The 18,902-nt window shown below is 39.5% G+C and overlaps 1 protein-coding gene across 1 annotated transcript in view; it reads right to left on the reverse strand.

Annotated features, from left to right (window-relative positions):
* Window positions 1-17,050, reverse strand: part of LMO3 (LIM domain only 3 (rhombotin-like 2)) — a 49,689-nt gene extending 32,639 nt beyond the window's left edge. The window contains exon 1 of the mRNA XM_010017473.1: window positions 16,841-17,050. Within this exon, the coding sequence (XP_010015775.1) occupies window positions 16,841-17,046 (206 nt within the window). The 5' untranslated portion in view covers window positions 17,047-17,050. The remainder of the gene's footprint in view (window positions 1-16,840) is intronic.
* Between the last annotated feature and the right edge of the window lie 1,852 nt (window positions 17,051-18,902).

Raw genomic sequence — 18,902 nt, forward strand, 5'->3', positions numbered from 1 at the left:
GTCAGCTTTGCCAAACACAAATATGACTTTCATCCAGCACCCTAAACTACAAGCACCATAAGTAGGTAATATGAAGAGAATTACACAAGAATAGAATCACTGAAAGTATGCAAAATTAGTCAGATGAAAAAGTGATGTATTATTTACTTGTTAATTGCTCCTTTACAGAAATAGGACTCTTTTTTCCCCTTAGGGATAGAATCATCACAGTCAGAAAAGAAAACAAGCAGAACCGACTTAATTTTTTAGAGGGTTTGGGTAAATTCACTGCTTCACAAAAAACACCTTCTGTGGCATGCAAATCATTCCCAAGATCTTAGTTGTCTCTACTGTAAAACCCACAACAGGACATTTTCTCAGCCTCAAGAGAACAGACACCTTGGGCAGCAAGATAGAAATAATGCAGTCCCAGGTCCAAATGTAAGGCAAAACTTCCTCAAAATGAGGAAAGGCTTTTTAGCTCCTGGGAATTATTGGAAAGGGATTATCACAAACACTGATTTAAAGTAGGCTAAAAATATCTTGGTTAGATTTTCTGGTCCCAGAGCAGAAAAGGCTGCAGCCTGTTCTGTATACAGAGGATAAGACTATAGAAAACAACGGATGGAGCTGGGAAAGAGAGAAAAGGGGACACAAATATCTTTTTAAAAGGTGACAAGACTTCTGAAAAGGCCATTATGGAAATTACCAGGGATTTCTACTTCCCAGGAATATTTTAAATTAGAGTGCTGGCATACAAAACATCCAGTGGATCGATCAGGAGAGGCAGATACACAGCTCTTTATCCTAGGCACATAGTTCCTTTTGCATCTGATAACTGTTGGCTGTTGCCAGGATTGTTTAATGGGTGGGGGAAGAGAAATTTACAGCTGTTTCACAGAGACAGAGAAGAGATCATTTGCTCTACCTAGCCTTCAAAAAGAAATATAGAGAGTAGCTGGCATTGGTAAATGTCGAGTTTCCTTGCCAAAGCCTGTAGCCTTATGAGATTCTCTATGCATCTCCTCAGCAGAGCTGAGGAAGGTTTGGCTGGAACAAAATAGCTTCTCACCAGCAACATCTGCTACAAGATCTGGAGATCTCTGTCATAACAAAGCCTGTTTTCAGATTCCTGCCCTCCTGTAGGTGCTGAGTGCCAGATGAAGGGGCTGGAACAAGATAAATGGGCTCTGCAGGCCCTGAATCCAACTGAGTGGGAATTGCCATGAGAATGGGGGAACACGACCATAAACTCCCTTCCAAGGGCCCATCCTACAAGCTCTGCTTTGGCAGGACCAAAGGAGGGTTCACAGCAGATGTTCTGGATAGACCTGTCAACATTATGCTGAGCTCCTTTGGCAGCTGAAGCAGTGCAGGGCAGTAGGCATACAAAAATAACTTCAAGAACCTTAGGTTGAAATTTTGGCACTGGATGGGATCACAATTGCTGGCCGTTTAACTGTTTCCTGAATAGTCTGCCTAGCCTCCAGTAGGACCTCTCCGGGGAGGTTCCCACCAGGGCTTCCCTCACCCTGACAGAAAGAAGTCATATAAGTGGAAAACCTCAGCTATGAAAGAACAGAAAGGACACAGAGCAGAACAATACCGGGCTACAAAAGGACATCAGAAAAAAAGCACTGCAAAGGAGGAGCTGGAAGCCATTGTGCAGCAGTGAAATGGCATAATTGCCATCACAGAAATGTGGTGGAATGATTCTCATGATTGGAGCGCTGCAATGGGTGGCCACAGGCTCTTCAGAAGGGGTAGGCAAGGAAAAAGAAGTGTTGGGGTTATGTTGTATGTCAGGGAGTGCATCGACTGCCTTGAACTCAACGTTGTGAGTGAGAAACCTGAATGTTTGTGGGTGAAGATCAGAGGCTGCAGCCAATGGTATGAGGTTCAACAAGGGAAAGCGCTGGGTCCTGCACCTGGACCACAACACCCCCATGCAATGCTACAGGCTTGGGGAAGAGTGGCTGGAAAGCTGCTTGGTGGAAAAGGACCTGGGGATGTTGATTGATGGCCGCTGAACATGAGGCAGCTTGTGCCCAGGCAGCCAAGAAGGCCAACGACATCCTGGCTTGTATCAGCAATAGCATAGCCAACAGGGCCAGGGCACTGATCATCCCCCTGTACTTGGCACTCGTGAGACCACACCTGGAATCCTGTGTTCAGCTCTGGGCCCCTCACTACAAGAGGGATATTGAGGTGCTAGAGCAGATCCAGAAAAGGGCAACGGAGCTGATGAAGGGTCTGCAGAATAAGTCTTATGCAGTACAGCTGAGGGAACTGCGGGTGTTCAGAGAAGAGAAGGCTCAGGGGGGACCCTATTGCAGTCTACAACTACCTGAAAAGAGGTTGTAGTGAGGAGGGGGTCGGTCTCTTCTCCAGAGTAACAAGTGATAGGACAAGAGGAAACGGCCTCAAGCTGTGCCAGGGGAGGTTTAGATTGGATATTAGGAAAAATTTCTTCACAGAGAGGGTGATCAGGCACTGGAACAGGCTGCCCAGGGCAGTGGTGGAATCATCGTCCCTGGAAGTGTTCAAAAACCATGTAGATGAGGCCCTCAGTGACATGGTTTGGTGGTGGTCTTGGCAGCCCTGGGTGATGGTTGAACTTGATGATCTTAAAGGCCTGTTCCAACCCCACTGATTCTATGAAAACTGGAATGCAGCCTCCTCCGTCATTAAAAAAGACAAAGGTAATAATCTGACCTATTTGCATCCCTTCATTTCTAAGAATGCAATGTTGGGGCATCAGTTACAACTCTGTCTTTAGCACAGCTAATCCCTAAGGGTGGCCAGGTAATTAGGTTGCTTGATCTCTTAAGACTACAGAAAAAGCTAGTAAGCCCACAGTGGGCAAAAGGACAGTAACTGCTTTGTAGCTACGTAAAAGAAGATGCTCACCCATCTATCCAGTCTTGTGAACCCATTCACTTCAACTCTGTTGACAGACACAGAAGGGCAGGCTAACTTCAGCATTCATAGGTGACATTGGTAGAAGATGATTTCCCCACACACACTGGGCTTTACTATAGCGATTAAAAGATTCATCATTTGCTACAAGGGCTCTAAAGTAGATGAAAAATACTCATAAAACTAGATTTAAATCACCTGGCCTTTACTATATCACCCCAGACACTGCACAACTGCTGGAAAAGGTGTTGACTAATCCTAAATAAATGCAAGGGTGAAAACAGAGACAAACTTCACATGGTGCTCACAGCACTGTATCAGTGCAATAGCCTAATGTAAAGCAGAGTCCTCAGCTTGTGCTACCACTAACTTAAATACAAGACAAAGCTGTGTGCCTGCTCACCTTCCTTGTGCACCAATCTAATAGCAAACAAGGAGGGGAAGGAAAAAACATAATCATTACAGTGTATCCTCCAGTGCCCTCAGACACGTTATTCCTTTTCTCTAACACCTGACATCAAACCTCCCCACTGCAAATTTTGGGTGAAACCTTAATAAAGCTGTAACATCCACTGTTAAAACTCACGAACTAAATATTCTGTGCTTTAGTGCAAGCAGCAACTCAGCTTGCGTGAATTTTTGGAATCACTGCAGCAAGTTGTGAATGATGTATGAAATGAAAAATCCCTACTCACTGCACACAATTCAGATAGTAAAATCTCCCCAGAACATTAAAAGAAGCATTTAAACGTGTCATTTTATTTTTGTCCTGTGCCCATAAGAATCCCTTAGCTTTCTCCAAGAACATGCAGATACCTCTGCTATTACCAGAGAACAAGAAAGTACACTCAGAGGTGAAGTAGATGGGTTCAGTTCACACAGTGTTTCCAGGAAAAGATACAAGAACCTGGAGCAAACCAGACAGAATTATATTGGAGACATGTTCAAGCCTCTCTCCAAACACAATTTTTTTGGTCATTTTTTAAAGTAATATCTAATCTCATCAGCCTGACTCTTTAACTTGATTGACCTTTGGAGATTGCATTAAGGAAGAAACAACAGCACACTCAATGTAGTTAGGACCATGAGAAGAAACATTTGATATAAATATCATGTGTGCAACCAGACATCATTTATGTTGGGACAAATACAGCAACATGTTTTGACTTCAAGCCTTTGTTCTTTCTTGCCTCTTTACTGGAACTTTTTTCCCAGCCTACATTTTGGTGTTGACCTTTTAACTCTGGCAGAGCCAAATGTCTGCTGCCATAATTTAGCCATTTTCTGACTCGTTGCAAGTGCTGCTTTCATCTGTTTTCTAGGGAGCACCTGTTATATTTTTCATATCCTTATCATGAAGAAACTAGTAGAATGCAACAGGGCTTTTTTTCTTGTGTTTATTTTGTTTTGTTTTGCGGACAGGAGGTGAGATGGTAATGGTTGCAACAGCAACAGGGATGAAGAATATAGAGAAACGTTGGGTTACTCTCAATAGGGATTTCTTCCTTACCAAAACTTCTGTATGCAATGGAAAGCCTGTGTTCACACACCACCACCCCCATCCAGAATGACAGATCTCCAGAATTAATCTTGCAGCAAAACCATTCAGTTTGGAGTACACAGACTGTCAGTCTTTCCCAATCACTAAAAAGTAGGGAGTTGTCCAGTTTTCTGGTGTTCCCTTTGAGCACAGGGAGGATGGAAAACTGACAGCAAGATTGCAAATCTACGGAAGAGTGGTCTACCCAGATGCAGCTGTCTTGGTAACTGCATTTAGTTTTAGGAACAGAAAACAGGGGTCCCATCTAAAGACAGCTGATGTTATCTTCTCTTGACAAGTTTTCTTAAATTTACAATTTAATAATTTTTCTTCCCCATATATTACTTATGAAGAAGGACAGTCACCTGCACCAGCATCATGTATCTGTCATCTGAAATTTCAGGGGAAGCAGAGAAAAAGGAGCCACTATTAACTCTTTTGCTTCTCTAGCTTCTTCATGTAAAAACTAGAGCCATACCTACTTCTGCCCTCATACACAGCAGAAGGGAGAAGGGATTACAGTGGTCACCAGACACATGCCACTGAAGCAGGGGCAGACACAAGAACTTTGCAGGGCATATTCCACCCATCAGCAGCAGTGCCTTCAACAAGCAACACCGCAGTGAGGCTGAACTAGCAGTAGCCCTTGTATATTGGGTCATTGGTTTTTTTTTCCTGTAACAAACCAAGAGGAAGACAGTAAATACAGTGATAATATGTGGTCTATTCTTCCTATCAGGATGGTGCTGTCTTTGGATGTCACCACCCAATCTGGAAAACAAGGCATTGCTGGAAGCTCCTATAGCACATGAGCTATGGAACTGCGCTTTTCCATGTCTTTTCTCAACAGAGAAGCACACTGGGGCTAGGTTAGATTTGGTTCCACAAGAGGTCAGCAAGACTTTAAGGATTCAAAGAAGCAGTGCTTAAAAGCATGCATAAAAGAGTAATTCAAAGATTAGAAGGTATGAGAGTTGGTTCTCAAGTGATTTCCAGGGATAGTGGTTTCCAGGCTTACACTGACAAAAATCACATCTTTCCACTTACGCAAGATTTTCTGCGAAAGCAAATATGTTTGAAACCATTTTCTAAATTTTTTTCCTTCCCATTCAATTTTTTTTCCCTTCTGTTTTCTGGAGTGGAAAGGAATATTTGTCCCTGTAGCAACATTTTTATACTCTAGTAAAAGCAACACTGTACTACTTACATAATATTGACAGTGTTGCACAACTAAGCCAAACAGGAGGCATGTAGGAGTTGGTGGCAAGAACTAACTTTTCCAAAAAACACCTTAAAACTAGAGGGATCAGCTTATGAGGAGGAAGAGCTGGACTTCAGAAGAAAAGGATTTGTGGCAGTTAAATGAAAGCATCAGACAAAAAAAATATAGAGCAGTTATACGTCTTCTAAAATAACACATGCATATATAAAATAGATAAAGATGACTTTTTCAACAGGTCACAACAGGAAAACTGTTTATCTGCCAACATGGCAAGACTATGTGATTAATAATATTACTTCAGATAGTTGGTTCCAGAGTTGTTTGCCCAGATGCGGTACATTCCGATCAAGACTGACAATCTAACAAATCACAGTAAATTTTGCAAATACATACTAGCTTTTACTCAGAGTAAACATCAAGGATCTTTTAGTAGAGGAAGTGTATTTGTATAAGGAGGGAAAAGAAGTGGATGAAAGCAATCATCTGCTTACCACAGCAGGAAGAGTTTGTGCTTGTGCTCACCTTCAAAATATTCCATGGACGAATTGTTGAAGAAATTGTAATGGGCGCTAGCACCCACCCTACACATTTTGCCTGTGCTCTTATAAAACATATATACATATATTTTACCTATAACTGTCAGAGGAGAACCTACTTGAAAGACATAAGGAATAAGGAGAAATAGTAAAATGCTGTTAAGGCTATTACAAGAAAATGCTCAGGCTTGCTCCACCTGGAGACAGGAGTAATTGGGACCCTGACAGGGACACATCAGGGATCATAATGAAGAGCACAGAAGACACCCATTGTTGGATGCGTGCTTGTGAAGTAGTTGTTTCTTTTTGGTTTGCTTGCTGACTCTATTTACTCACAATTCACTCCACATTATGATTGAATTAGGTAAGGAGGTGCTGGAGGAAGTGCTCTTGGCTAACTTCAGAGTACACCCAGGCTCATTAAAACCAGCACACTTGCTGCAGTGTTTGCAGCATTTCCTGTAGGCTTCAAGATTGTTTTAATAAATGAAATTCTAAGGAGAAAGAATATATTTTAATTCACTTTTTAGCACTCCATGTTATAAGTGTTCAATGTCATGCTGGACCTTTTTTTTGTTTAAATACTGTATGGAGCATAAAAATGCATGAATTTAATATCTCAGTAAAAATGAAAACATCTTTCTAAAAGCCTGAAGCTAAGTACATGAGAAACGTTCATTAGCACAATTCTGGAACATGAAGAGAAAGTGAATTGAGAACTCAAGATTCATAAACATTAATAATAAAGTTTTGTCCCACCTCCTACTGCTGTCTCACAGGAAAACTGTGGTGAGCGGAGCCCATGAGCTGTCCATGGGTCATAGAGACAAGTGTAGAGTTAGACCCTTAAATCATCCACCAGCATTTTGATTTGGGGTGGTAGTATGTAGGATTAGCATACAAATAACTATCCTTTCTGTCAGAGAGAAACAGGGCAATGTTGTTACAGGTGTCAAAACTTTGAATGACATCCTAGACATGGCAGCAAGGTGCTGGGCCAGGAGCAGAGAGTTGTGGGTTTGAGCAGGGGCCCAGGGAGGGATGTCATGCTGTGGGTAGGGGTAACTGCTGTACAGTACACAGCACATGAAAAACAAGAACACAGCAATTCAGGATAGGTTTGCAGGCAAAGGCATTCTAATTTTAAATATTTGGCTTTACTAAGGTTTCTAAATTAATAGGCCCTATAGCTATCAACAGGATTATTCAAAGTACAAAACAAGCATGTAGTAAACATTTCTAGGATTAGGGTTAATGTTATTTTAGTATAAAGTGTTCTTAAGTGTATCAGATTACAGATTAAATAAGGAAGCCAGCAAAAACTAGTGCAGAACAGCTCCTTATTGAGACTGCACTCCCCCTTCTTGACATTTTGCGTGAGGCAGGCACATTAGGCTTATAAAGATTTCTTTGAAAAGTTTGGGGAATTTTTTGTAAGCCCAAATCTCACATCCTAGAAACTTCTGAATTCTGTGTAAAATTCATTCAACACAAATTAGAAAGTGGAGAAATGCAATTGGTTTATTTGAGGGAAGATTAATTTTTAAGTTTTCTACAATCAAAAACAAGCAAACAAAATCTTATGGTAATTTTGAGAAAGAGTAGTAGCTCTGAGGGTAACAGTCCTGACTTCAGAAAAAGACTTCTGTAGGAACAACCATAGTGACAGAAGATGAGAACTAAGACAATAATTCACAGTGATTGCAAGTGTTATTACTATCCCTAATCCATAGCCTGTAACTCACTTAAGCTATCACTACCTAGAAATCCTTCCAAGAAATTTATCTGAAAGACAAAGGCCAAGTTCAGTGATTGTTACTGGAAGCATTTTTAGAAGCTGATCAGCAAGAATAAATTCTTCTCTTTCTTAGAGCAGACGTATTTAAAGTGAGAGTTAATTATTAAGTCTGCATTTTCATCAACTTTCCTCTAATAAATATTTCTCTTTAAGGTATCTGTGAAGAAAACACATGATGAAATTTTAACAAAATATAATTTATTTTGTCCAGTGGTGGAACAATAATACTGTTTAATGCAGGTTTACAATATAATAAATACTGCTCAATAAGCTAGAACCTTAGACTCTGCATATGCTGATATTTATGGCTTGGAAGCTTATCTTGAACAAAATTATGTTTGATTCACACACATTTTGCACATTTTCATGTGGAGAGAAAAGTGGTAACTCCTGTACATAAAGTCCAAAGGTTCAGGCTTGGTTCAAAACAAAGATGAGATATGAAAGCAGCAATAGAAAAGCAAGGGGACATTTGGAACCTGGTGTAGTACAGTGTACTCCTAATCAAGCCAATATATCATCACTTAGAGCTTATCCAAATGTATAACCTGACTTATTCTCACTTACTTACTCTCACCTCCTCCAAATGTAGAAAAGAAACAATAAAACCCCTGATGTTCTCTGCTCTTGCACTACCCCAAATAACTTTATCTTTGCATGTTGTGCAATTCTCACTTTCATCCACTATGTGCCAACATAAGACATTACCATTTTTGCAAAAGAAAGACAAAAAGCTTAAATTCCAGTACTGCAGAACGTCACTTCACTCAAGATCTGCAGGAGAATTTCCTGAGAAAAATCATTCCTGAACACGCTCTTCTGTTTTATAAAAGTAGAGATTTTCTGCTAGTGAAAAGTTCCCTTGTGTTGTGCTTTGTTGTAAAATAAGCAAACAAGGCTCGCTCTAATCCCAAAGGAAAATATTTTGCAGTTAATAATTGGGGCTATTGCGCTCTTTGAAAAATAGGTGCTAAATAATCTCTAGTTGCTGGTAGCTGCAGTTTGGATGTGAAGCTGGGAGAGAGACTGAATTGTGAACCCGCTATATTCACTCCACCATGACATTTCAGAACATGCTTAAACTAAACCTGCAACTAACCATACTGATTGTTCTCAAGACACCTAACTGTTAGCATACACTTAAAGTCTGTCTTAATTGGTTTTAGAGAAAACAGGACCATCACCATGTGGCAAGAACCTGTACAACATGGGGTGTTGAATTCCACCACGATTCCTGCATAAATATATGTATAAGTATCATACCAAGCACATGTGCAGAGAGAACATGAGCATGGAGAGCTTGCAAGGTGTCGTAGCTGTATACTGGTCCATTTTGATACATGGCTTGCTTAAGATCAAGTCTGGGTGAACTACATAACCTGTTGTTTAAGCAATTTATATTTTCCCTAATATGTGGTCTAGATCTGATACTAGTTATGTGATTTTCTGGCCCAGGGTATGTTTCAGGGGTTTTGTTTGGTTTTGTTTTAATACCATTTTAAATATGAGAAAGAAGTAGAACCAGCAGTTTCTGTTAATCAAGATGTTAGTTATTTCTAGCCCATTACAGACTTTTGTTTTTTTTTGGCCTGATGAGGTACAGCTAGCTCTTCCATCCATCCTTTTTCAGGAAGATGGTGATATGATAGATTCAGACATACATCTAAGAAAGCAGCACATTCTAGAGATGACTTAAACAGACTTTTTCTTAATATGAATCTACTGATATCCATAGCCATTTTAAAAAGTACCCATCATGCACGATAATACTCAAGTGTTGAAAGGCTAACTGATTCAGAATATGCAAGAAGCAACCTCAGGAAGGTGTAAAACAACATTACAAGAATTGCATTACAAGCAAATAGGTGTAAAACTTGTAAAGTTCTTCGACAGTGTAAACTCATTGCTTCACATGTTTGTGTCAGAAGAACTACAAAAATTCAAGAACATTTTGACCAGAAAAAAACCACCAAGCTTATAACTATTACTTAGATTTATTTAAAAGGTCATCATTACCGCACTGAGGAATCTGTTGGGAATTTAGCCATCATAAAACCAATGCGTTTTGTAAGGTATACTCAAAATAAGGATGCTTAAGGACAGCAACAATTAAGACCAATTTAATTTAGAAATCATTTGGGCGTTACATACTGTGTATTTTGGTTTCCAAGTCCACCATGAATATATTTCACTTCAGTGAGAAATTAAGAGAAAGCAATTCCTAAATTCAGGAGGGCTGTAACAATACTGTCCCTTTGATTTTTACATATTATTCAAATATTCACATCAAGGGAAATGTCATCTATTATCTGGAACATTTGAAAACTGTAGCAAATACAACATAAATTCAGTAAGAATTTTTTTTTTTTAGTTACATAGTACACTTGGTTTTCAGTTTTGGGTAAAAAACCACAAAACCAATTAAAGTTTCAAACAATTTAAATAATTTTTATTTATTTTCAAGGAACAGATATGTAGCAGAAATCAGAACTTCTTAAAGGCACCTCTGTGCCAGGTAGTAAGAGCTAAAAATTCTTCTACTGCATTACACATAGATGCATTTTTTCACATATGCTTCTGGTCAAAAAAGCAGAAAGTTTCCAATTAAAACTTGGATGTCAAATCACATGTCATAATATAGCTGATAATGTTTACTCTTAAAGTTTTAATATGGATATTATATTAAACACATTTCATAAAAAGCACTAGTCACAAAGTCAATTCTGAAGAAAAATTCAGCAAGGAAGAAATCAAGAAAGTTGCCTTTCTTGTAAAGAGGTTATAGAAAATACTAAATCAGTCCTACGGAATTGCTCTTTCAATAAAATGTTATCCCATCTCCTGGCATTGCAGATTTACCTAGGCTGCCCCCAAATCACTGCTTTTATTAAGCTTTATTGAGCTGCTATGCATTGACAAAATCTTTGTAGTAAAATAATTTTCCATCAAAATACACCGTACTGTAGTAAGGTAATGAAGAGTTGTAGGACAGGCTTTAAGAAGCACTGTACTTTCATCTGAAAAGTCTCCTGAAATTCTTTGAACATTTCCAGGGGATTAATGAGGTATTTTGACAACTCATGAGAAGCGTCTGGTTTTCAAGAAGCCTTATAAGAGGGAACATTCACATTCTTGGAAATTAAACTGTGTATTTTAAGCCACTAAAAATAACACAATTATTAAAAATTTGGCAGCTCTGAAGAAAAATACCAGCAGATACAGGGAAACACATGGAACTACTGAAGAGTGTCAAACTTGAGTACACACATTTTACAGCATTTCAACATGACTTAAACACCAATTTTAACAGCTTAATTGAATGTTTCTTATTAAATGCTATCACAGATGAACTAAAATAAGAACATGCTAAACTAGCCAGAGTGTAACTAAATCAAAAGCATTATTCTTCGCAAGTTCAGTGGATTAACTGTGCATACATGCATTACACTGCTTGTATACATCCTTATACCTTCAACAACTGTTAAAGTGTTTGGAGGCTTTCTAAACATTTGACAATTAGTGAGAGAGAGAGTAGAGTACTCCTGCCTTTCTCTCCTTTTTTTTTTTTAAAGACATTTGAAATTATACAATTAATATAAATTTAGAAGAATGTTCATCTCATGTAAAAAAAATCAGAACAAGCTGACCACTACACCTACTTTTTCTGTATACATTTAAAAGTATTCTTAGGACCTAGTCCTACAGACTAGTACTCCCTTGAATACTTCAATGCACTGCAACAAGGATATTAATGTATAAATTGGATTTCAGTTCTACAAAGCTTTAGTGAAGAAAGCAGAGTTTTCTTTAACCTCACTACTGTAAATTCCTCAGTATTCCTGCAAACTCAGGCTGCATAAATCTTTAAAGATCCACACTTATTTAATCAAGCTGGGCAGGAAACATTCTGAGGTGTCATTCTGAAATCACCTTATAACCCACTACTTGTGGGTTCTGAGGTGTCAATGCAATAAATGCATTGATGAGAGCTGGTATCTTTGGTGTCTGCAATTCTTAATGTGCACTTTTCCATGACATGAGAAATAGGATCTGCTAGTCAGTACCAGGCCACAAGATGTTTTAAGTCTAAGTACTCGTATGTGGTAATTTTAAACTAATCGTTGCCTTTAGAGTGTGAGCAGTTATACAGGAAAAGGCAGCTTCCTAAAGTCTACTCTTTTCATTCTGCACCCTTTCACAAGATAAATATTTCAGAGACAGCATCTTTAAGATGCTTACGGTTGAACACTTTACTTTCTGTAATCACATCTCATTATTTACAAGATCTCATCCAATATATGTGGCTTGTCTCAGGTCTCCAAACCAGCAAGCGGGAAGAAAAAATCCCAACACGATCAGCCCCTGTCTTCAGGAATAGTGATCTACTCATTTTCATAGCTATTCAGTGGTACTTTTAACGTCTGCAGTACATTTACAAGTGAAATCAATAACCAGGTTGGGCAGAAGGGGTGGTCTTTTTTTGCCACCATCCTCTCCATCTCTGATAACATTTCAGATGTGTTTAAGGGCAAAAATTCCACCCCAATATATTAGTTTGGTTAATCCTTTTCGTATGATCTGTTTGCCTGGCTAGGGAATTATGCAAAAAGTAATAAAAGTTCTAATTCAATTTCCATGTTAAGAGATGGGTTTGAAAAAAAAATAAAAAATCAGAAACCATATTCTTCGTGTTTACTAAGAGATATGCACTCCAACATTTAGTGTCATGGAGCTGGAGTTAAAACCAGAAACGGTGAAGATAATTTAGCTGCATGAATGCCTGCTCTTCAGTAAAATGCTGCCAAAATTAAATAGGAATGAAACAGCACTTTGTAGTCATTGGTCGCTCAGCAGGGTTTGCGTAGTTAAAAACCTAAGTGAAAAGGGTGATTGACCTACATTGCTACTAGCTTAGCACAGCTGTACTTTCATATTTTTGCTGCATCCGAGGAAGCTCATTATTTAATACAACTGAGTTACATGTAATTGTCGGTCTTTCATTTTACACTTTTAGGGGCCAGATATGAATCTCAAATGGTGCGGCAGGCGTTGCTGTGCATCTGGAAATATCCATGGCTGCCCATTTGCACGCAAGGCTAAGAGATGGGAATGTGCATAGTTGCACCTGAAATCAGGAGGCTGCCCAGGGGTAGGAGGGCCTCACAAATATGCAGAAATCAAATGAGGAGATGGAACAGAAAGTAAACCCCTTCGCACCCCAAAGACAAACGCTCTGCTGTTTCCTTATTGTTTTGAGCAGAAGCAGCCCAGAACACACATCCAAAGCACATTTCACACAACTCGTACCTGCAGTTTAAATAAGTAATAACATTCCAGTGAGCAACCAGTCTGACATGTTAACAGCCCAAGGGCTGTTAACATAATGACCGGTCATTAATGGCAGTAATGACAGATTTCAAAGGGAGTATTGTGCTTGTAAATGGACATGCTGCCAGTCAGAAGAGCGGACAGAGCAGGATAGGCTGATACATTAAGATGTCACCATACAGCTCTGGAGGGAAAAAGAAACGGGGAAAAAAAACCAACTTCTTGCATATTTCACTTACTGTAAATGGACTTGAAATATTGGTGTAAACCTAGGTTCCTTAAATTAAGTCTTCACTTTCTAACCCAAGAGTGTATAAGCAGGAGACAGAAGCCTGCAGGGGAATTATACTCTGCATATCATTTTCACCAAGTGTGTTATTTCTAACATTGAGTCCTTTCTTTACTCAAGTCAGTTCTCATACTCGTTAACAAAACAGAGTTCATTCCTGCGGTGGCCACCCTGATACCTTTGGTGTCACACGCCACCTCTGAAACCACTGGAGCGACTTACATGAATCAGATTCCAGAGTAAAGCCTCTCACACCCAAAGCACCTTCCAAGCTCCTTACCTCATTAAAGATTTCTTCTATCCCCTCAATTCCCCCCAACCCAGAAAAAAAGGTTTTAATACAATAAAATTAACTAATTTTGCCAAAGCAGAGAGCTAAAGCAAAGCAAGTTTTGAAGTTCTGAAGATTTAGAGTATTTATAAAAATCATAAACTGTGTACCTCAGGGCTCAAATGCAGAAGAATGTGCATCAGGGAGGGTTTAGTTTTTCAGCCGGCACCTCTAAATGAAAGATACTTGACATATCTTTGCAAATAGCCAAAGACACAATCACACAGTTTGTGAATATAACTATGAATGTTAAAGCATCCAAACTGGGTACATTATTGCTTATAGCATCTGTACAACGGCTGTCTTATTGAAAGACATAACGAACACAGAGAGACAAGTTAATAAGCAATTTTACTCTTTATAGTATCGTTCAAGTCACATATCCTCTAGAGGGCACCACATAAATTAATAGGAAGCTAGAACAGTTTTACATGTAGCAAAGACTCCCTTTATGGCTAAAATTAAAAAAAGAAAAAAAAAGGAGGATAGTTTGAAACTGTAATCGAACCCTAATCTGATCATTAGTACAAAGTAATTTGTTCTTTAAATTCATATCAAGTGGGTTGCTAAATATGAAAGCTTATTTGACTACAAAGCTAGAGAACATTTAACTAGTTTTTACATTAGCATTAAAAAGATCACTTTTATAGGTTCACTGCATAACTAAGTAGATAAGACGCAATGAGGCAAATGACTATCTGCAATTACCTTAAGTGAATCAGTTTGAAGTTTAGTGTAAATACCAAGTTTAACTCTATGTGCTCACAAGTATCACTAAAAAAAGGTTCATGAAAAGATAGCTTCATTAAGACTTGACAAACCCAGGGACAAAAAAAAAAAAACAACCCCAACAAACAAACAAACAAAAGAGATTTAAAACTGATTATATGATTTTTTTTGTGTATGCTGGTTTCACTGGTGCAAAAATAAATACTGTGTATGAACAAACATCTGAAACACCAGTTTTGAATGTGGTCACGGCAGACAAAAAATAGACTCTCCTTTCTCCGAATCACTTAGTATGAATTTTAACAGTCTGTTAGCAAAACATTTACTCCTGTTACACCTTCAAAGACCAGAGAGGAACAGCATGTGTGTGTGAGCGCACGCACACACGCATCAGTGCCGGGGAAATATGCCTTGCTCATATCTCTAGTACTAGATCACTTTTGGTTTTGATTTTAAACATTTGATTTTAAAACATGGGATCTGCTGCACTAGCACTCAGGACATTTGATAAGTTCAAAGTCCCCAGTAAATTTGGAACTTGGATCAAACAGCCATAGCAGAGTTTTCTCTCTCCTGCAGGCACTTATTGTAGAAAGATCCCTAAAATGGGTTTTGAAAATTAGGATGTTACCTTCCCCCAGAAGCTGTTCCCATCCCTCCCTACAGACACACACTTTAAGATCAAAAGTTACCTAGGTTCACGTACAATAGTTCCCTTCAATTCAAACAGTTCCCTGCCAATCTTTAAAAAGTAAGGTTTTGTTACCTACTTCTTTGGCAGATTTAACACAATGGCTTTAAGATGCAGACTCTATGCTAAATTCCCAGCACTCTACCTTGCATTCATTTCAGAGTTTTAATGGGTAGCAGAGCACTTCACCACTGAGTAGTCCAAGCCCACGTCTGAAGAACCCGATCTGCCTTGCAGCCCCAGCTCAACAAACGCACAAAACGCTTGTGAAGGGTTTTGTTCCACTCTAGAAAAAGCAGGCTGTAACATGGAAAGCCAGAGTAACACTAGTTGTTAATGGTTTAGTTTTGAATCTTGTTCTGAACTACCCGTGCTGTACAACATGGGAACTGATCACTGTGTGGGAATCTCTTATTTGGTACCTGTGGTTAAACTGATCTTGTAAGTTAACACATTCAAAGAGAATTTTAATTTTTCCCCAATGTATTACTGCCTTCGATGTCCCTTTAAAAGGAAAAGGCTTCATTACAGGGGCAGAGGAAATATTCCTAGAAGTTCACATTAGCCTGGGGCAGCTAGTCTCATTAGGCCCTCTCTACAGGGAACAGATGAAAGGTGCTACTATGGGAAATAGGTGTTCTGAATTACCCCAGAGAACGCTTTTCTCTCTATTTACTGTTGAGAGCTGAGGAGACCAAAGTTCCTGATTAAACTTAGCTGCTGCAAAGTAGCCCTATTTATTTATACAATCTGCAGATAAACTAGCCTTGTGCTGCTCATCACCACATTGCTACAAGTTATACCTCAAATACAACTGAGAATGTAGCAATGAAGAAGGTAGAAAATCAGATGACTATTTGCTATCTCTGAGAAGTGGCAACAGGTTATTCAGCATTCTACCCAGGCCACTGAGTTAAATCAGGACCAGAATGAATTTCATCCTACTAGCTACATGGTTATTTAGCAGGGAGAGTTGATCATCTTGGTCCAGCTTCTAACAGCTAAATGGTAACATTCATAAGAGCTTCCAGTGTCACACATTAAATCCCTTGGCAAACTAAGAGGATGAAAGTGGGTAAGTGAAGACAAATGAAGCACCCCTAACTTACAGAGTCCAAACCCTGCACTGAAGCTGGTGAAAACCACAAGCAGTTTCAGGCTACTGTACATGGCTACTGCTGTGCTGTTAGGAGGAGGAGCAGACCACCAGCTCCGCAGGAGCGTGGTGCTGTGGAAAGCACAGATGGGGTTTAGTATCTTCCTCTGCTGAGCACAGGACCCCAGTATTAGCACCAGAAAACTGGCAACCACCTGCATGGCATGATTACTTGTCTCCATATTTCAGTATTTGTTTTCTCATCCTCCACATACACTCAGCATTACAGCCCTCAAGTACTGCTTATGCAATAGCAACTGCATAGAAAGGACAGAGCAGATTTCCCAAGTTTGTCAGTGAATGTAAGAAGGACATGGCCTACCTCAGATAGTCTCTGCGACAAAGGATAAGGTTGGCTTTGGTGTACAAGGTAGAGCCCACCTCCCCCAGGCGACAGTCACAGCAGGCACATTTCAGGCAGTCTTCATGCCAATATTTGTCCAGGGCCTTTAGAAGATACCGGTCTTTAATCTTACGGTTGCAGCCAGCACAACCTTTCGGCTTGGTGTCTGGCTGGACTGAGAGCATTTGTATACCTGAAATACAACAAGAGAAGAGTGAAAATAGATACTCTCTTAAGTACAAGTCTCACCCTTTTCTTCCTCCACCTTGCCACTGCCCCCGCACCCAGTTTGTTAAAAAGGCAGTGGTGTAGATCAGATGAAATAACCTAGATAGTCCACAGCAAGCTGAAAACAATGCTAGGATACATTTGAGAGCAGAAACTTCCACTGCTCTAAGTTCCACAGCTTCTCTTTAACACTTCATTTACCTGGTCTCTTTGCTGAAAAGAAATAGGATTAAAAATTAAAATTGAGAAATTAAAACAGTTCAGTTGAAAAGTCATCCATTTTCACCCAAAGTACGCAATATTTAGCAACCAAAATTTTAAATAAATATGATGGCAAACATAGCGAAATTTACATATTTGGACCTATTTGCACTATATAAAGTATGAAAGCACTCCAGATTCTAAAGAAGAGAAAACTGAAGCTGTTAGAGGCACAGGACCAGACTTTCAGGGAGGTTTGATGCAGACATTTTGGTGCTGGTGGGGGAATGTTAAGTTTTTTAAGATTTCAGTCCTTGTTAGAACACATGAATGAAGCAGTCAGAACTCCAGAGACTTCAATACCAGCATCTCCAGTTACAAACTGCAGTGCAAGGACCTTCTGAAAGATCTACAAGGTCAGAGAGTTGCCAGTTTGTCAAATACAAAAACACGAAACAACAAACAAAACCAAAACCACCACCCCACAGTCCCAACTCCCTCCATATCGACAAAATACAAAAACCCCTGCCCCACTTTCCAATCCCTATTTTAGACAACAGCTAGTTCAGGACAAGGAGTACAGTAGTGTCCATTAAGTGCATATATATACACCTTTAGATATAATAGCAGAGAGCATTTAAATAACAATTCAAATGCCTGAACCACAGTTTAAGGGAGGGAACTGGTTAAAGTGGAACACAATTGAGCATTGGTACGTGGAGCACTGCAGCCAGCTTCCAGAGATCCATACAAAAATCAATTGCCCTCAGTTTTACAGTAAATGGGGAGAGAAGGTCACTGCCTCAAAGTGCTTACAGACTGGTCTCTCTAGGTTAATCCCATGAACTGCCATCCCATTACACTCAGACCAATTCTCTGAAAGCCATTCCTTAGAATAAACAAAATCATAGCCCTGTGGATGCTTTGTTGGGCATCAAACAGGCACCAGAGAGGAAGAGAGAACTGACACACTGTTAGGCTAGCTCGCTGTTTGAAAGACAATCAGAGATGTAACTTGAAAAAAAATGTTACTCATTAAAGTGCATTTGGATATTACGATGACATTTGCCAAGACTGGGGAACGAATGCTGTGGCCAACAAGCAAATCCTACCCCAAAATTCAGGGTACAGCACCCTGTTATTATTCAGACTGTGAAAGGTCAAACAGAGTCTTGTAACAAAGAAAAAGAAATTCAAGAGCTCCTCATTAAGAATGCTCTAATACCTACTGGTAAGAACGCTTTACAGTCCCAGCTTCTATCAGCAGATCTCGGTTGGTGCTGTAACACACTACTACAGACAGGCAGGCTCAAGGAACTAGAATATGAACAAGTTGGAGTTTGGGGGTTTGTTTGTTTGGTTGGTTTGTTTTTTAAAGCAAGGAAATACACAAATAAGGAAAACACAAAAATTAGTGTAATCTTTAAGGCAATAGAACAGTGTGTCTTTACGGATATTGGCACTACAAAGACAAGAAGCTAAATGCTACACTGGCTAAGGCATCCCAGGGTTCTGTGTGCATATGCGTTCATGGAACACACGGAATTTATGTGGACCACAGCAACCACAGCGCCAGTGAAGTGACTTTCCACGGTTACCAAGATGAACTCCC

This window comes from Nestor notabilis, unplaced genomic scaffold (genome assembly GCF_000696875.1).
Source record: "Nestor notabilis isolate BGI_N333 unplaced genomic scaffold, ASM69687v1 scaffold28816, whole genome shotgun sequence".
Lineage (NCBI taxonomy): Eukaryota > Metazoa > Chordata > Aves > Psittaciformes > Psittacidae > Nestor > Nestor notabilis.